The 21,278-nt window shown below is 38.9% G+C and overlaps 1 protein-coding gene across 1 annotated transcript in view; it reads right to left on the bottom strand.

Annotated features, from left to right (window-relative positions):
• RASA2 (RAS p21 protein activator 2) overlaps positions 1-21,278 on the bottom strand; it is a 156,524-nt gene that overhangs the window by 89,817 nt on the left and 45,429 nt on the right. Inside the window, exons 2-4 of the mRNA XM_089683513.1 lie at positions 14,583-14,700; positions 8,296-8,399; positions 3,181-3,275 (exon numbers count right to left, since the gene is read on the bottom strand). Coding sequence (XP_089539639.1) covers positions 3,181-3,275; positions 8,296-8,399; positions 14,583-14,700 — 317 coding nt within the window. The remainder of the gene's footprint in view (positions 1-3,180; positions 3,276-8,295; positions 8,400-14,582; positions 14,701-21,278) is intronic.

Below are 21,278 nucleotides of genomic sequence, written 5' to 3'. Positions count from 1 at the left end.
TCGCTAGATTTTATTCAGGGAATAAAATCTAGCAGATTGCCTAGTAAAAACAGCACAATGTACACACAAAAACACTTGTTAGGCACACAATCAACCCTTGCTCAATCGCTCTAGAATCAAGATGTTTAAACCCCTACTGAACCAGTGTCATTAGTACAGTGTATATTTTTAGCACTGATCACTGTATTAGTGTCACTGGTTCCCACAAAGCGTCAGTGTAAGACTGTCTGCTGCAATATCTCAGTCACACTATAAGTCCCTAATCGCTGCCATTACTAGTATTAAGAAAAAAATATTCCAGCATATACACTGCCATTTGTAGAACCTATAACTTTTACAGAAACCAATCAATATATGCTTAATCAGGATTTTTATTTTTTTAACACAAATATGTAGAAGCATACAATTAGATTTTTTTAATTTTTTTTATTGGATAGGTTTTATAGCAGAAAGTAAAATTATGTTTTATATATATATATATATATATATATATATATATATATATATATATATATATATATACATACATACATACATATATATACATACATATATATATACACATATATACAGTCATGGCCGAAATTGTTGGCACCCTTGATATTTTTCCTGAAAATCAAGTATTTCACACAAAAAAGGTATTGCATTAACACATGTTTTGCTATACACATGTTTATTCCCTTTGTATGTATTGGAACAAATATAAAACAGAGGCAGAAAAGCAAATATGACATAATGTCACACAAAACCCCAAAAATGGGCTGGACAAAAGTATTGGCACCCTTAACTTAATATTTGGTTGCACACCCTTTGGAAAACATAACTGAAATCAGTCGCTTCCTATAACCATCAATAAGCTTCTGACACCTCTCACCCGGAATTTTGGACCACTCTTCCTTTGCAAACAGCTCCAGGTCTCTCTTATTGGAAGGACACCTTTTCCCAACAGCAATTTTAAGATCTCTCCACAGGTGTTCAATGGGATTTAGATCTGGGCTCATTGCTGGCCACTTCAGAACTCTCCAGCGCTTCTTTGCCATCCATTTCTGAGTGCTTTTTGACGTATGTTTGGGGTCATTGTCCTGCTGGAAGACCCAGGATCTTGGACGCAAACCCAGCTTTCTGACACTGGGCCCTACAGTGCGACCCAAAATCCTTTGGTAATCCTCAGATTTCATGATGCCTTGCACACAGTCAAGGCACCCAGTGCCAGAGGCAGCAAAACAACCCCAAAACATCATTGAACCTCCACCATATTTTACCGTAGGTACTGTGTTTTGTTCTTTGTAGGCCTCATTCCGTTTTCGGTAAACAGTAGAATGATGTGCTTTACCGAAAAGCTCTATCTTGGTCTCATCTGTCCACAAGACGTTTTCCCAGAAGGCTTTTGGCTTACTCAAGTACATTTTGGCAAACTGTAGTCTTGCTTTTTTATGTCTCTGTGTCAGCAGTGGGGTCCTCCTGGGTCTCCTGCCATAGCGTTTCATTTCATTTAAATGTCGACGGATAGTTCGCGCTGACACTGATGCTCCCTGAGCCTGCAGGACAGCTTGAATGTCTTTGGAACATGTTTGGGGCTGCTTATCCACCATCCGGACTATTCTGCGTTGCAATCTTTCATCAATTTTCCTCATCCGTCCACGACCAGGGAGATTAGCTACAGTGCCATGGGTTGCAAACTTCTTGATAATGTTGCGCACTGTGGACAAAGGCAAATCTAGTTCTCTGGAGATGGACTTGTAACCTTGAGATTGTTGATATTTTGCCACAATTTTGGTTCTCAGGTCCTCAGACAGTTCTCGTCTCCTCTTTCTGTTGTCCATGCTTAGTGTGGCACAGACAGACACACAATGCAAAGGTTAAGTGAACGTCTCTCCTTTTTATCTGCTTTCAGGTGTGATTTCTATATTGCCCACACCTGTTACTTGCCCCAGGTGAGTTTACAGGAGCATCACATGCTTGTAACATTCTTATTTATCCGCAGTTGTGAAAGGGTGCCAATACTTTTGTCCAGCCCATTTTTGGAGGTTTGTGTGACATTATGTCGAATTTGCTTTCTTTCCTCCCTTTTTTTGTTTTGTCCCAATACACACAAAGGGAATAAACATGTGTATAGCAAAACATGTGTTAATGCAATACGTTTCGTGAGAAATACATGATTTCCTGGAGAAATATCAAGGGTGCCAACAATTTCGGCCATGACTGTGTATATATATATATATATATATATATATATATATATATATATATATATATATATATATACACACACACATATACACACATACACATACATACATACACACATATATATATATATATATATATATATACACATACATACATACATACAAACACACACAGTAATTATATTTTTTTAATGTTGGATGTTTTCGTTTATAGCGCAAAAAACAAAAAAAATGCACAGGTGGCAAACACCAGTGAAAGAAAGCTCTGTTTATGGGGAAGCAAAATGACAAATTTAATTTATGTATAGCATTGTATGACCGCACAACCTGCAGTTAAAGTAACAGCGCCGTTTTGCAAAAAACGGCCTGGTCATGAAGTGGGGGTAAATCTTCCAGAGGTCAAGTGGTTACAAAATCCCCACAGCTTTGGTAGACGTGACTTAACACTGTAACTACAGTTCAGTGTCAGGTAGAAAATAATGTAAGTTGCATTAAAAGTTAAGGAATCTTGTAGGTTCCACTTTAACCCCCAAAATGCAGTAGGGCATCAGGTGCAGCAAAGACATGGCCCCTTGCAGATTTAATTCTATTCAGCTGGTTGTTTGTTCAGAAACTGACTATAAAGCAAAAAAAAAAAACACATTACAATAGACAGAACTATTTATCTATAGTATAGGTTAAAAAAAAATAAAATAGTTGACCAGTTTATGAGTAACAATATAAATAACAATACGAGTAACAATATAACAGTATAATAATTCTTGGTGTTAAAGAAAGAAAAAAAATATGGACATTTTAAAATAGTTCCATAAATGACCTATAACTGAAGGAGCAATTGTTAACGGCCATCTCTGGCACAAGCTTGGTACAATGTTCCTTGATGATATCTGGATTTCAAAATTGCCAGCAGCAGGGGAAACTTTATGGCAGGACAGGGCATACATATTACATCTAAGAATACTCTCCCATGGTGGATGAAGAGGAGAATTACCTGGACTTCTGAGTTGGAATCAATTGGCTGAAGTGGAAACCAGGGCTCTTTACCGCTGTATCTAAACAAGTCATCTTTTTTAATGGCAACCTTACCTGTAGAGAAAAACAAAATCTGTAAACCATCAAGGAACAGAAAGAAAACATCACAACCCAGTTTACTGAACTATTATACTAGGCTGAAACACCACTTTAAAAAAACGATTTTCATTAAAATGAATTTAGTGAATATGGCAATATACCACCATATCTATATGAGATGGCTGACATTCCATTCCAAAACCATGGGCATTGATATGGAATTGCACCGATTCTTATGTTAATATTTTAAAGCATTTCTGTCTGTATTTTTGCCCAATCAGCCACAAGAACATTTCTGACACCAGGTAGTGATGTTAACAGCATGGGTGTGAGCTGCACTCCTTGCAGTGCTTAACAAGTGTACCTGCGCAAAAACCAATAAAAAGAGCAGAAAGTGATCAGCACTCCAATGATACTCTTCGAGGTTTAATCATGGAATGTCACAACAATCATAGCCAACATTTTGGGGTCCCTTAACCACCTCCCGCCCGCCATATAGTAATATGACGGCCGCAAGGTGGTTCTCTCATTCTGGGAGGACGTCCTATGACGTCTTCCCATTCTAACTGCGCATGCGCGGCTCCCGATGCGTGGAGATCGGCGGTGCGCTGTGTCCATCAGTGCCAGCTGTCAGTGCTCATCAGTGCCATGTGCCAGTGCCCATCTGTGCCACATCAATGCCACATATCAGTGTCTACCAGTGCACATCAATGCCACATATCAGTGCCCATCTGAGCTGCCTTTCAGTGGCACCCATCAGTGCCAATCAGTGCCACCTATCAGTGCTGCCAATCAGTGCCAGTCAGTGCCGCCTATCAGTGCCATATATCAGTGCTGCCTTTCAGTGCCCATCAATGATGCCTGTCAATGCCCATCAGTGCCACCTACCAGTGCCTCCTCATCAGTGCTACCTATCAGTGCAGCCTATCAATGCCCATCACTACAGCCTCATTAGCACACATCAGTGAAGGAGAAAAATCACTTATTTACAAAATTTTATAACAAAAACTAAGAAAAAAAACTTTTTTTTCCAAAATTTTCAGTGGTTTTTTGTTTAAGAAAAAATAAAAAACCCAGAGTTGATTAAATACCACCAAAATAAAGCTCTGTCACAAATAAATTATAAAAATGTCATATCAGTACAGTGTTGCATGACCACGCAATTGTCATTCAAAGTGCAACATCACTGAAAGGTGGAAATTGGCCTGGGCAGGAAGGGGATATAAGTGCCCTGTAGGCTTGTGGTTAAAGAGACATAGGGACAACATACATTCTTAAACCATACCCACTGCTTTGACCACTCACACATTTTTCCCCAGAACTGCAGATTTGTTTTTTTCTGTACTATAACATATAATATTGCATTCATATTCTATTGTGTTATCACTTATCATGCATTTCCATGTCTATGTAATTTTCATTTATGGTCTACAATTTATCTTTTTTTTTTTATTCCTCCCCCTCCTCGATTTACCCGCCTTTTGTCTTTTCTTGTTCCATAACAGATTTGATCTATTGTATTCTCTGTTCGATGATATATCGTCACAGTACTGCTGACAGTGGTACATATGTTTGTCTGTTAAGCATGTACTGTGTAAGGTCACTATGTCACAATAAGGATGGGACCCTGCAAGGCCCTGAAACCTTGGTCTTATTTGCCTGACATGGTGTTCCTATGCAAGAGTAAAGTTGGAGAGCTGGTAACTTTCTACTCTTTTACAGGTACTGATGTTGACTAAGACCACCTGGCTTTGCATATGACATTCCAGTTCATCACAAAGGTGTTCATCAAACTGTTGCCACAGGCTGGGGTGCTGGGGTGTCTGTTATGGACTCAGACAAGCACACCTATGAGATACAAATTCAGGAGATTTTGACAAGGTAATGCTTAAACACTTAACCCAGGGCAAAAATCTAATAAAGTTTTTTTTGTTCACAAAAGTTCTTGTGTTGCCGTTTGAACTCCTATCCAAAATTACCCTACGTGTGAAAATCAATACGAAATCTGATCTGTCATAGAAATAGAGTATTCAATTTCCTTGCAGCTGCTACCTAGTCTGCTGACGGGAAAAGGATTTTAAAGTCTGCACCACAAAGTCACCGCACAGGTCTGTCACAGAGGATAAAGCTTTAACCCGCAAATCCCTTCTTCTTCCTCATTAACACAGACATGCGAAAAGCAGGCATGGTGACTAGAGTGCAGTCTGTATCTGTTTTGGGGTTTTTTTTTTTGCAATTGAGACAGGTTTCATAAATGTGCATAAAAGTTTCAGTTTTAGGACTTGTAAGGCAAACTACATGAATTCTGTAACAAAATGTGGAAATGACGTTGGAATCCCATGTGGATCATGAGTTTTAAGTGCCGCCATTTGAGCCCAGTTATTTTTCTGGCATAGGATTGGCTAATACTGAGCCCTATTACTTTCAAAACACACAGTAAACTAGATTAGCTTACGGTTAAGAGACAGGAACAGGTGAATTAGCCCTAGGAATACGTTTATGGTTAATGTTCAGCAAAATATGGTGTAAGGGTAAAGAATAAGTTAGGTTACAGTGGACATTTCAGTAACTTCACTAGTCTGTAGGAATGAATACCTGATAGGTCACAATTTAAGGGAACAGTGACAAAAAAAAAAAAAAAAAAAAAAAAAGACCTTTTTTTCACTAAAATGCATACCTTGAGCTCAATTCAAGTGACTGTTGCCTAGGTTTAGACAATTACTACTCTGGAAGTATATCCTCTCTTTCTCCTCTCATTGGTAACTCAGACATAATTATCATAAAAGGCAAGAGGTTGCAAAAGGGGGTGATCTCCATGAGACATTTGTAAACACCAAGAACAGCCAAGAACTACACAGGTACCAAGATTTCTATGCTTGTGTCATCTATGAGTCGGCATCTCTGGCCAGATAGTAGATGCCTATATCAAACTATAGCTTAGGGAAGAACATTGGTCTATGTGAGAGGTAACGAATATCTAAGTATATTAAAAAATAATATATATATATATATATATATATATATATATATATATATATATATATATATATATATATACACACACACACATACACACGTACACACACACACACATATACACACACACACACACAAACGTACTCACACACAGTTAGGTCCATATATATTTGGACACCGGCACAATTTAAATTTTTTTTTCCAACATATTCATGCTATAGTTATATAATGGATATGGGCTGAAAGTGCACACTCTCAGGTTTAATTTGAGGGGATGTACTTCCAAATTGGAAGAAGGGTTTAGGAATTACAGCTCTTAAGAGTAGCCACCCCCCCTTTTTCAAGGGACCAAAAGTAGTTGGACAATTGAATCAAAAGCTGTTTCATGGCCAGGTGTGGGATGCTACTTCATTATTTCTTCATCAATTAAGCAGATAAAAGGTCTGGAGTTGATTCTAAGTGTGTTATTTGCATTTGGCATATATTACTGTGAACCTACATCATGAATTCAAAGGAGTTGTCTATGCAAGTGAAACAGACCATTGTAAGGCTTCAAAAAACTAAACAAATCCATTAGAGAGATAGCAGCAACATTAGGAGTGGCCAAATCAACAGTTTGGTACATTCTGAGGAAAGAAGAACGCACTGGTAAGCTCAGCAACATAAAAAGGCATGGACATCCATGGAAGACAACAGTGGTGGATGATCACAGGATCCTCTCTATGGTAAAGAAAAACCCATTCACAAAATCCAGACAGGAAGTGACAGTGAAGGACACCCTCCTGGAGGTGGGCGTATCATTGTCAAAGTCTACAATCAAGAGTAGACTTCACAAGAGCAAATACAGAGGGTTCACCACAAGGTGCAAACCATTCATAAGCCTGAGGAATAGAAAACCAGATTAGACTTTGCCAAAAAACATCTAAAAAAGCCGTACCAGTTCCGGAAAAGCATTCTTTGGATGCATGAAACTAAGATTAATCTATACCAGAATGACGGGAAGAAAAAAGTGTGGAGAAGGCTTGGAACAGCTCATGATCCAAAGCACACAACGTCAACTGTAAAACTGTGAAGGCAGTGTGATGGCATAGACATGCATGGCTTCCAGTGGCACTGGGTCAGTGGTGTGTATTGATGATGTGACAGAAGACAGAAGCAGCCAGCCGGATGAATTCTCCAGTGTTGAGAGATATACTGTCAGCCCAGATTCAGCCAAATGCAAAGTTGATTGGACAGCGCTTCACAGTACAGATGGACAATGATCCAAAAACACACTGCAAAAGCAACCCAGGAGCTTTTGAAGGAAAAGAAGTGGAATATTCTGCAATAGCCGAGTCAATTGCCCGATCTCAACCCAATTGAGCATGCATTTCACTTGCTGAAGGCAAAATGAAGACAGAAAGACCTACAAACAAAGAACAAATGAAGACAGCTGCAGTTAGAGCCTGGGAAAGCATCAGAAAGGAGGAAACCCAGTCTTTGGTAATGTCCATGGGTTCCAGACTTCAGGCAGTCATTGCCAGTAAAGGATTCTCAACAAAATATTAAAAATCAACATTTTGTTTATGATCATATTCAACTGCCCAATTACTTTTGGTCTCTTGAAAAAGGGGGTACTCTTAAGAGCTGTAATTCCTTTAGAGCTTATATAAGAGCATATTTAATAGCTTGAATATGTTTTGGCAAATGCCTGAAAAAAACTAATATTGTGACTGTGTCCAGATATATATGGACCCAACTGTAATATTAATATTCACTTTCAATGTTGAAGGGATAGGTAGAGATAGGTTGTTAAGAGTTACATGCTTTAGAGACAAAATACACAGGAAGGGTAAGGGCACTTTGTGAAATTCACATTAGTTTGCATAGATGAAATCCCATCCCAAGGTCGTCAGGACATTGTATTTATACAATAAAAAAAAAAGCCAAGTTTGTGGAACACTTCAGGACAGGTGTAGGCAATTCTGTGTCCTCCTGTTGTGAAAGTCCTGTGAAACAACTGTGCTCTCTGAACAGCAATTACATTTGAGAAGACAGACATTTGCCACTGACTGCTCACCTATTCTGAGATCTCGCTGTAAAACATTTTTATCATAGATATAAAAGGATAAATTTTGGAATGCTCTTGGAATTTCAAAATAGAAGTCTTCACCATAAAATGGGCTGCAGAGAGAAAGAAAAAAGGAAAATTAAAGAGACGTGAAAACCAAATGATATATTTTCTATATAATATACTGTATTTAAAAAATGTGCATATAACACTAAATAGTCATGCACCAGTTATCATAATCTGAACCAGTTTTTAAACTGTAAACCATTATCACTTGAAGAAAAAAAGACTAAACATTTGTTTTTAAAAAACCTGTCCTAAGAGAACTATGGGCTCTGCAATTATTGATCTCCTTTGAAAATGGCATTTCCCTGGCTGCTTCTGGATTTAGTATTTTTAGTCACTGGCCCAGAGAAAGCATTTGGCCAGTGACTTAGGAGCAATGTTACAATTTCCAATCTGAACATTTGTGGCTCAAAGTAATGAAGCCACAAGGTCAATATAACTGCCAAGGAAGTAGCATTTTTAGAAAAGGCCAAAAGCAGCCTACTTCTATTTTATTACAGGTTTCCTTTAAAATAAGGAGTTAGTGAAAGCAATAAATACAGTATATCCTAAACACATCCACTTTCTTTACTTACAATGAGAGAGCTTCTAATGTAAGATAGGTAAAGTTTAATCAAAAAAAAAAAAGAATCAAGGGACCTGTCATACACACACACCCCACCAAGAGAGTGTCAAATATGCTCAACCTTTTCACCTACCTCTTCCTTTCATAGAAGCTGTCCTATAGTTTCAATGAATGATCCATAATCTACGAATGGAGGAGATGGACCTTTCATTCTTCTGCCCGTCCTCCATTCAATGATCACAGCTTCTACAAATATACGAGGTGGGTGGAATGGGTAGGCATAGTTGGCACTTTTTATGAGTGCATATGACAGGTCCCTCGGCTATATTAACCCTACCCACATTAGAAGATTGTGTTTGTAGGAGTAGGAAGGGAGATCAGAGGACGAAGATTTAAACTAATGCAGGAGCCAGTGGCACAAGGGTCACATTGGATTTATATTAAAGTAATGTCTCTTGTGCTACTGACAAGGGAGAAACTGGCTGCATTAGCTAGAGACCTTATTACTGAGACTGAAGCACTTTGAACGAAAGACAAAAATTATGATGCGATTACCATGTAGGGCATTTTCCATTCATCGGAGGTGAGGGGGCAATTGAAGGCATTGGCATTAAATCGGACAACCTGCCTTGGAAGCTTTTGTATCTACTCCACCTGATATGACTAGATTGTAATAATGACACTCTACAACTCTCTGTGGATCACATAGGGGTTCCTGGTAATTGCCTGGTTCGCAGATATATCTCACACTAACGCATTTCAAATCACAGGCGGAATCACCGCAAATCACAAACGTGCCACAATTGCAATTGAAAGGAATGGCATCTAAAACATGAGAAAGCGAGTTTTCACATTTTTACAGTACGCTTTCAAATAATGGCCAGAATCGCGGCAATTCCATCTGTGATTTGAAATGCCCTAGTGTGAATGGAGCCTGAGTGAATCTCATTGATTATATAAAAGCCCATTGTCTATTCCTCTATTCCATACTACCAGTTTTTGGATTTCTCAGCTCCCTTATTTACAAGAGGGATCATGTGCTCAAGACAGTAAGTATTCTTATGCATGAAAGCCCCCTAAAGAAAGTTAGGTGGTACAACAACCCATTGAGATTTACAACATGGGGGAATGCTCTCTCGATTTTATCCTGCCCCCCCCCCCCACCATCATCTGGGCAATCAAGATGGGTTGAACGCACAGGCAGATCTAATGTTTTCAATATAATATTATATAACAACTTACATTCTCCTGAAGAGAACTGCTGGTTCCCAAAACACTTTGAGACTGCCCAATGCCCATCACAGTGCCATAGACTAGGACTGTGTTTGGACATTTTTGTTCAAATATTGTAAATACAGTATGATATAATAAGCCTGAGGTGGAAGGTTTGCTGTTTATTCAACATCTACATGTTTAGCATTTTTCTTAGATTTTAAACTATGTATTATAAAAATTATTTTACCAGTATTAAAGTTGGAAGAAGCCATTGCTGTAATTTAAAAGGCCAACTCCAGCTTTAGCAACAGGTTACACTCAAATTTAGGGTGTAACATGTATTATTCTATGGCGATTCTTCTTCCTTGCAGCAGCTGTCACTTTTGAAACTGCCTAATGCCCCGTACATAAGATCATTCTTTTTTTTGCATGCTAGTCTCCATATTGAAAACGAAAAGGATAATAAACTTCTCATACGAAAGAAAAAAATTTCGAAATTAAGTAATGTATTGTATTTGTGGACAACTACTGTACTGATTAAATGAAAATCATATGATCTGGTATCGTACAAGATAGTTTTCGCACTTATCCCTTCGGATATGGCTGCATGAATTGTCATGATCGGCTCTTGAAAGCTGTGTAGTAGCGCTCAGATTATAGGACGATCAGTCCAGGTATGAAAACTTTTGTACAAGCTTCTTATCTTGTATATGGGCATTAACACAGAGAACCTCAGTTACACAATGAAAGCAGAACACAAAAAGGTTCTTGCTCCCAGTTTTGAGGGCCCTGCGAGAATGTCTGTTCAGACCTCTAGTAGACAGGTGTTCATCTTCATTATGGTGCAGTCCTTTAACAAGTATAAAGAAAATATACAGAGAACCTACCTTTCAACATGTGCACATGGACATTTTTTTTACTCTGGCACAAAAAAACTAAAGAAGTTTCACAGAAACTTAAGGCTTCATTTAGTTTTTATTTTGCTCCCAATTCTTTTTTTAGTGGCCATTTCATAAAACTAGACAAAAAAAAGGAAGACCCAAAACAAATTGAAGACTGTATGAAAATGGACTCTTAATTACGAGGGGCATTCAAGTCAAACTGGGACATTTGAGTTAATATAATAATAATAATTATTAAAAATAAAAAAAAATTCAAGAAGCGGAAACTGCATTTTTTTTTTCCAACATACTCCCCTGCTACATTTATACACTTATCCCAGCATTTAACTAATGCTTGTAAAACTTTAGCATAGAAAGATGTGTCAGTATGCCTGAATCATCCTAGGACAGCCTGCTTCACTTCATCATCATTGCTGAAATACTGACCTCCGAGGAACTCTTTTAGGGGTCCTAACAGGTGGAAATCACTCCGAGCGAGGTCTGGGCCTAAAGGGGGATGTGGCAATACCTCCCAGCCAAATTTCTGTAATGTGCACGTAGCGTGGTGAGCAGCATGAGCTTGTGCATTGTCCTAGAGAAACGGGACACCCTTAGTGATCAAACCAGGCCGTAATACAGACTGCAACCCTTCTGTGCTAGTCAAAAGCAGAAAGCTGTCTTGGTACCCAGCATGCAGTAACTTTTCGATAAATGCAAATGTTTGTGAATGATTGTGTTCACCATTCCCACAGAAAGATTAGTCTCTTGCAATTTCACGACAGGTTATGCGTCCATTATCCAAGATCAGGCATTCCACGTGCTGAATGTTCAAAAGAAATGACTGCTGTGGGCTCGGAACCACCATGGCTGGGATCGTCACTAACGGACATATGTCAATCTTTGAAACAATTTGAATCTATAGTCTTCTAGATCCAAAATTCCTACAAACATTTTTTATATTTTTTATAATTTGGATTTTTTTCTAGATGAAATTGAGGGTGTCAGCTTCATATTTTGTGGTTACCATTACAACTTTGTGTTTGGGGTTCTGTCCATTCATGCATGAAGAATACTGTTCTAGATTAAAGGGAATCAACCTTATGGGTCATTTTCTCCAGTAAGTGACCTTCCATGGGATTGATTTAATTTGTTATATAAATTTTGTATATATGTTTATGTGTGTATCCAATCTCAAATTTTTAAATTGCTCTATGTCAATCAGTGTATTATATTTATGTATGCTTGAATTGACAACTTTGTACATTTGTATTTCTAGTGGTATCCTTTTGTAATTTTCCTGTAATCTGAAGAAGCCAAGATTGGTGAAACATGTTTTGAATAGAAAATAGTGTAAACATGAATTACATGGATACCTGTATTTGATTTTAACTCTTATCTGCATAATTGCTGATTTTAGACATTACTTCAATTAAAAAAAAAATGTGTTTTATGGAAATTATATATGTTTGCTTGATTTTGACACCCCAAAAATCTAATTACCTAGGTTTTAAAATTGTTATATGGGTTGGGATGTGGTGCCCTTGATCTCATGTCCTCGTGAGCTTTATTCATTAGTTTTCTATCTTTGAAACGTTTACACCATTCAAATGTCTTAATGCGGCTGATTGTCTCATCACCGTACTGTGCTTGAAGTCTTCTGTAGATATCTGCAGGTTTTATGCCTTCGTTCACAAGAAACTTCATCACCACATGCTGTTCCATGCATCTTGATTAACAATCTCTGGACTGGACCACGACATGTGCGTCGCCTATCAGTCATAGGACACACTTGCCACGTACTACTATGTGTAGTACCGCCACGCTAGCATCCCTTTTTATATCTGTAAAATTAAAAGTCCTGGTTTGACTTGAACAGCCCTCATATTTATCTGCTTCCCATTTATAAAAACATTCTAACTTTTTGGTTAGCTAGCCTATGGAACACCACATGTGCTATGACAAAAAAAAAAAAAAAAATATTAAATGGCTACATCCGATGCTTAACCAAATGCTTCTCCAGGCAGTACAAGCAGAGACAGGCGTGTCAGTTCTCACCTCGGTTTCCACAAAGTGCGGAACACATAAAACCAAAAATATGTTTAGAAATGATTGTTATGTTTATGTATGGCAGGTGCAGACACTGAACTGGGAACTGAGCACTGCCCTCAACAATAGGCCACAAATTGGGCTACTGACAGGGGAGGTCCCAACAGGCAGGAATGACAGAAGTATAAAAGTGATTTTTTTTCCTTTAACATTTTTGGAGAATCAAAACAAGGTATTTTTAAATAAAATGTATAGACCAGTATTTACATTTTTCAATACTTCTGAGACTAGGGGCCCTTTCACATGAGTGGTTTGTATTCTGGTCAGCAGGGAATCCTCTTAAAGATCTCCTGCTGATTGGAGAAGAGCAAGCAGATGACAGGTCTGCATCTGCTCAGCTTCAGCAGAGCTGACAGAAATTACACCCAGCTGCCCTGCATTCGGTCTGCCCAAACAGAAGAGAACGCAGCATTCTTTTTTTGGAAGGGTCTGCTGTGGGATGTTTGAAGGTGTCAGGGTGTCTGTACAGACTTATGATTACTACCTCATCATATGTCAGTAACAGAAAACATTTAATCTTTTGTCTGTAGGTATGTTTTGTAGCTGGTAAATTCCAGGAAGCGAAGATAGATGAATGAAACTAAGATGCAAAGTATCACTGAAAGAACCACGTCAACCAGAGACGCCACGTCAGCAGAACATTACCCGGAAATGACTCTTGTGCAATAGTCATTACTGAAGAAGTGAACAGCGGAAATGATGCAAAAACAAGGAGTCAAACTGCTGTGGTTTCCCTTGTAAGAGGTTTTGTTTATTCAAATGCCAACTTCTGATAAGTTTTCTAAAGCCACATCTCCTAAAAAGTCGATAAAATGCCTTACGCGAGATACCTTGAAAACAGTGGTGATCAGACATCAATGGCAGGCAGGCCACTCAAGTTCACAAGGATGAAAAGGAAACTAGACTGACACACTTAACTCATTGTTAAAAAGGAACCCCAGTGTGGTTTGTGTCAGATTTTTTCTTTATTCAAAACCACAGCTTCCTGTGTACATAGACTGTTAGGTTAGGCAAAATGTATGCAGAAAACTTTACTGACTACAGAAAAATTTTTAAGCACTTACTTTATAGTAAGGCATTAGAAACTTGCTGTTAAGAAGACAGAATTCCCAGCATGTCATGCTATGGGCATAAAAGAAATCCTCACCCTAAATTAAAGCACACAAATGGTTTGTACTCAGACTAATTTGGTGATATGTTTGCCGTTTTAGTTATCCAATGATGCCAAAAAAAAAAAAGATGACTTTCTTTTAAATAAAGATAACCCCCAGTAGCTGGAATGCATGGTGGGTAATGATACCTCCCTCCATTTAGAGCACATATTGCAAATGGCTTGGAAGATACTCCTGATACCAATTGATAACAAAGGCATATTAGTAATAATTACTGAAGAATAATTTGAAAAATGTAGTTTATCATTTCTGCATCAAAGCCAAAAGGATAGAAGATAAAATATTTCTTACTTAAGTGACTTTTCAACAACATTGGTCCTAAAGATCTCCTCCTGGTCCAGATTCACAGTACAAAAGCAGTCTCTCATCTTGTTGGGTCCTGGGTACGGGAGCAGATTTTTTGCCTCACCTGTAAAGAAATGTGAAAATTATTACTTCAAACTGATGGCAACTAAGCACTTTCCTTTTTAGCCCAATAATTCTTTATTATTTGTCCTATGATTAGTAAACAAAGATTACTCTGCAGCTGCCACAACAAAGGAAGATGACTGCAGACTGCATGTTGAGTGTAAGCATCAAAGTTAAGTGTACATTCATTAGTTTTTACTAGTAACAGGAATCACACACACAAAAGGTGTGTACAAAGGATTTTTTGCTTTTGTCAGTGCTCATTCAAGCATGTGTGGTAGAAAAATTAAAAATATGCTTTTTATGTTTTTAGGAAGGGTTTTAACCGCTTCCATACCGTGCAATTTTACACCTTCCTGCCCAGGCCATTTTTCAGGTTTCAGCGCTCTCACACTTTGAATGACAATTGTGCAGTCATACAACACTGTACCCAAACTAAAATTTTACCATTTTCTTCACACAACTAGAGCTTTCTTTTGGTGGTATTTAATCACCACTGGGGTTTTTATTTTTTGTAAATTAACAAAAAGCCTGAAAAGTTTGAAAAAAAAAACAAAACACTGTTTTGTTTCTGTTATAAAAGTTTGCAAATAAATAATTGTTCTTCATAAATTTAGGCCGAGATGTATTCTGCTACATGTCTTTGGTGAAAATAACCCAAATTAGGATGTATTATTTAGTTTGTAGGAAAGTTATAGAGTTCACAAACTATGGTATATATCTGAATATTGATCAATCCTGAAGTACTGATGGCCAATCTAATTTCTTGAGGTCCAAGAATGTCAGAACAGTACAGATATCCCCCAAATGACCACTTTTTGCAAAGTAGACAGTCCGACATATTTTATTATAGGCATGGCGAGTTTTTTGAAGTTGTAAATTTTGTCATAATTTTTCGGAAAATTAAAAATATTTTCACAATTTTTTTTTTTTTTTACATACTGTTACCAGTGCAGTACAGCATCATTATATAACTGGCATGGCAGTGATCAGGCACACTGACTGGTGACAGCACAAAAAAAAATTATAATAATTTTTTTTATTAGTTTATTTTTTTTTTTTTAATTTTCTCTAGGATTTGTTTTTCATATTTCACTATGACCAAAGTAGTATAATGTTACCATAGTGATCAGTATTTTTTTTTTCTTTTTACACAATTTGCTTATAGCAAAGAATTACTTTGCTATAAGCAAGCATTTACCTGAATGACATCAATTTATCCAGGGTTTTTTTTTTGTGCCCAGCTGTGATTTGGCCACGGCTAATCACATGACACAGCAGGGCTGTGATTGGCCCAGCTTGTGCATGTGATCGCTGTGACCATTCACAGCTAGACACACTAGTATACAATGGATGGCATGAAAGGAAGCCATCTATTGTATACAACTGTCATGTGACCTGCTGTGATTAGTCACAGCAGGTCAAATGGTACTGGAAACAGGGCCGGTACACAGATCTGTCATCGGCCGTGTCCGAGGTACACGGCCGGTGACAGATCACGCCACAGAGCGGCACTGCGGGCAGGCGCACCGCGCATACCTGAAAGGACGCCATATAGCGTCCACTCAGAGGGACGAGGTGTTTTGCCGGCTGCCTTTGTGCTATTGGCCGGGCGGGAGCCGGTTAAGCAATTTAAATTAAAGCAGAGCCAAGTAGGTAAATATGAAAATGAATAGCCCAGCTTTTGCTGTAATATTCACCTTCAAACCTGAGCTGTTCCACTCAGTACTTTTTTTTGTTCTACTGCTAAAATGTTCTCACTCCAATGGCCAGTATGATTTAACTTACTTCCTCTGAGCCCAAGGCATCCTGGATCTGCCCAGCCTGTTGACTGGACAGTGAAAGAATAAGTAGCACAGTGATTAGCTCATCCCTCTGTCATTGTGCTTTATTCACCTATCTATCCACCACCAGCATGCTTCTTGTCAGGATACAATCTGATTGGCTCCTGGTTTTGCTTCTTTCACTCACAATTATGGGGCTGCAAAAGGTGGTAACCAAGTCAAATGCAGGTATATATATTTAGGAATTCTGAAATACTAAGGGTTACACTGCAGCCTACAGAAAGGAAAAAAAAAAAAAAAAAAGTTATAACCCGGCCCTCATGTAGCCCTGCCTTTTATCCAGCATGTCTATGTTTTGTAAGCAAGCTGTGCACAAAGCAGGACCTGTGTCTCCCAATGGAGAACAAAAAAGATTTTATGGAAAGTACAACTCAAATTACAAAAAAGTTGAAAATGTAAAAATCTACATAAAATAAAAAGAATGCAAGGATTTGAAAATCTCAATAAACCCATATTTTATTCACAATATAGAAAACATTTCAAATGTTTAAGCTGAGAAAAGTGTAATTTTAAGAAAACCATAATTTTGAAACTGATGGCAGCAACACGTCTCAAAAAAGTTCAGTCAGGGCCATGTTTATCATGGTACAGCATCCTCTCTTGTTTTAGGAGCACTCTGAAAATGTCTGGGAACGGAGGACCAGTTGCTGGCGTTTTGGGACAGGAACGTTGTCCCATGCTTGCCTGATATAGGATTCTAGCTGCTCAACAGTCCTGGGTCTTCTTTGTTTCAAAATGCAGCAAATATTTTCAACTGGTAAAAGGTATAGACTGCAGGCAGGCCAGTTAAGCACCTGGACTCTTCTACTACAAAGTCATGCTGTTGTCATAGATGCAGTTTAGTATTGTCCTGCTGAGATATGCAAAGCCTTCCTTGAAAATGACATCAACTGTATGGGAGCATATGCCGCTCTAAACCCTGGATATACTGTATCTTTCAGCATTGACAATGCCTTTCTAAGGCTGCCCATTCCATACGCACTAATGTATTCCTTTACCATCAGAAATGCAGGCTTTTGAATGGAGTGCTGATAACAAGCCAGATGGCACCTCTCCGGAAGGCCACACAACAGTTTTCCACTTTGTAACAGACCATTTTAAATGAGCCCAGAGAAGACAGCAGCGTTTCTGCATTATGTTCAAATATGGCTTCTTCTTTGCATGACAGTGCTTTATCTGGCATTTTGGCACGGCAACTGTGTGATTTTTGGAAAATACTCGTGAGCCCATGCAGTGATGTCCATCACCAAAATCATGTCTGTTTTCATTACAGTGCTGTCTGAAGGCCCAAAGATCATGGGCATCCAATACTGCATTTTCTCTTGTGCAGAGAGATTCTTACAGATTCTCAGAATCTTTTGATATTATAGCACATATTAGATATTATAGTGATATTAAAGTAAATAAAGATATATTTAAAGCCTTTGCAGTTTTTCATTGAGAAAATTCTGAAATTGAAACAATTTAGACACAGCTTTACAGATTGGTGAACCTCTACCCAACATACTTCTAATACATGGACTCTCTAAGATGCTATTTTTATACCCAGTCATGTTACTGACCTGTTGCTAAATTGCTCAAATTAGTTGTAAAATGTTTTCCAGCTCTTCCTCGTTAGTACTACAGTACTTACTTTGCCAACTTTCTGTTACACTGTCCCAACTGCCATCAATTTCAAAATTACCTCTTTTTTTCTTAAAAAAAAATTTACATTTTCTCAGTGTAAACATTTGATATGTTTCTATTTTCTATTGTGAATAAAATATAGATTTGAGATTTGCAAATCACTTCATTCTATTTTTATGTAGAATTTTACACGGATTTCCAACTTTATTGGAATTGGGATTGTACAAAAAAATATTTTTTAGTACTTGCCTGTAAAATTAATTTCTTGGGAGTACATCACAGGACACAGAGCAGGCTATAATGATGACTACCTGGGTGGTCCCAAAGCATTGCACATGAGGAGATGGAGACACAGTAGCCACTGTCAGGCCCAAGGAAATTACTCCACAGCTTGAAAAACACTGTGGCCAAAAGCAGCATCCCTGGCAGCTCTTACATCTACTAGGTAAAATCTCATAAAAGGTCTGAACCAAAGAGCAGGTTGTAGCCTTGCAAACCTGAGCCACAGACGCCTGATGAATGATGGCCTAAGAGACTCCTAGTAGAGTGAGCCTTTACTTGAAAAGGTGGATCCTTAACTTTCAAGTCATAGACTTGGGTCAATAAGCTGACTAATATACTGTAAAAGGGTCAAACTCGAAGCTACCTGACCTTTCCTAGGACCCTCAGGAAGGATGAATAATAAATCAGACTGCCCAATTGCTACAGACATCTTCACGTAAGCCTTGACTCCCCGAACCACATCTAATGTGTGCAGGGCCGGTTTCCTGACGACTGAAGCTTGACAAAAAATGAAGGCAAAAGAGACAGACAAGGATGTAGTATATGCCCCATGGACAAAAAGGAGACCTAACAGGTGGAAGCATACGGGTTACCCTCTGACCAAAAGTGCATATCAATGAATGAAGTAATTGATCTCTGGAAAAAACTAGCCTTTATGACCAAGCCCCAGTGAGTGCGGCAAAATGTGTCAGGAGGGCATGGCTTGTGTAGGAGAACTGTGAAGCCATTTCACCCTTTGCAGTGGATAGGTAACATTCCTAAGGGACAAATAATTAGGATTTAAAGAAACTGTTACCTTGAGGAGGAATATAAGAAACAAGATGGTATCCTGAAAGGAAGGTTTCAAGAAAAAGGATATGATAGGAAAACATAAAAAAAAAAATCTTAAAAGAATGGAAATTGGTCTCTATTCACACATTTGACCTGAGGATGAAATAGTATGTCAGGGGGAAGGTGGTTTTAATAGGCAATAGAAGGAACTGTAAAATATAAACAGGCAAGGTCCTGTAAAACAATACTGCCTAATAGACCTAAATTCCTATATAGGAAAGCACCCAATCTCAGAAATAAATTGGTGCACAATGTAACAGAACCACTAAATCGGGTGACATTTCTGGACCAAAAAGGTTTTTCGTTGTAAAAGATGTGTCCCGTGTAAAGCTAGTCACTTCAAAGAAAGGAAGAGATCAAAATTTTCAGCTTACGTTACTTATAAGGAATATATTGTAAACCAATGTATTACCTGTGACAGTACATACATTACCTATGTGACAGTACATAAGTCACCTATGTGATTGAATGCCCCTGTGGGCTTCAATACGTAGGGAGGACAACCAGACGCCTTGCCACCCGAATAGTGGAGCACAATAATAGCAATCAAGTGCAAAAAATCATATCTTTTAGGGAACACCATAATCGCGACCCTAGAGGTATAATATTTTATGGCATAGATAAAATAAAGGGCATTTGGAGGAGAGGAAATTTGAAATACAAAAGTGTCTTGAAATGAAACCAAATGAATCCACGAGCTACAGAGACTGTCTGGGAGGTTTTAATATTGATTTGAATAGTTTAATTTCCAATTATTGGGTTTAACGGTTGTATCCAGATTGTATTTTGTATTTTGTATTGTACTTTAAGGCTGTGTATTTTAACAGGTCTTTTTTGTAAAACGAAATGATCTTATAAATTTTAAAAATTTGATAGGTTAAAGCAAGACTGTGGCCCCTAAACAGCCGATATAATGGGAAAAAAAGTGTCTAATGGCATTGGGTGAAGTGGCCCTTTAAAGGGGGATCGGCTGTGTGAACAATATATCAGGTGCTGTGGCCCTTTACCGCTGACTGGCGGTAAGAATAGGAGTGATAGTAGCAGCTCACCGGTATAGTAAAAGTTAGGACAATGACGGTGATAACCCTTTCTGTGGCCAGATCGCTCAGTGTTAAGTGGTTGCTATGTGAGAAGAGTATAAATGGAATAAGGCAAAATGGCACTGTCCCTGATGACATCAGCACAACGAAACATGGTGGAAGGGGCTTCTTCAGACCCGGACTGACCATAGGGCACACCGCCGGGGCTGCCTGGATAGGAGAGGCGGCACAGAGGAACAGAGAAATGCACGGTCTGGTTCCTCTATGTGCCGCCCCACCTATCCATCTCCTGCATGCCCTGGGTTCCTGTAGGCTCCCCTAGTGGCCGCTCCCCCTCCCCACCTCCTGCAGCGCTGCCGCTGGGTTCCCCCCTCCCTGCAGCTGCTGCGGGGGGGGGGATCTGTTAGGGTATTCTGTCCCCAGTACTAACAGTTCCCTGCCCACCACAGATGGGAGAGGAGATAGAAAGCTGGTTCTGCCCCTCCTCCTCCTCCTCCCATCCTCTCCTCCTGTGCCTGCCCTGCCCACACTCCCCGCCAGCCTTGTGTCTTCTCTTCCCCCTTCTTTCTTACTATACTTCTCTCTCTCCTGTTTCCCTCCTTTACTCCCTTCTTCTCTCTCCCAGAAAAAATAATAAAATAAAAAATTGTAAAAAATTAAACAAAAACCTACCGACAGTAGTGGCGGAACTACCCGGGTCGCAAAGGTCGCTCTTGCGACCAGGCCCTGACATTCTCGGGTCTCCGAGGAAAGGCTCCCCGGGCTTGGGGCTGCTCAGTCCAAAATGCCTGGGCCTATTTTTTGTCCCAGTTCGGGCCTGGGCTTCTTACATTGATTCCGCTTTCGCATTTCCAGCCTGTGGAACATAAGAGCATTCTAAAAAACCTATGTATGCTTTCTTGCTTGTACAACGCAAGCCACAGTTCTGTGTAAGTTTTAATGTTTTTACGGAAAAT

This window comes from Staurois parvus, unplaced genomic scaffold (assembly GCF_062004578.1).
Source record: "Staurois parvus isolate SC_StPar_1 unplaced genomic scaffold, SC_StPar_1.0 ptg000312l, whole genome shotgun sequence".
Classification (NCBI taxonomy): Eukaryota; Metazoa; Chordata; class Amphibia; order Anura; family Ranidae; genus Staurois; species Staurois parvus.
Note: the sequence above shows the minus strand (reverse complement) of the source record. Positions and strands in the feature narration are given on the sequence as shown.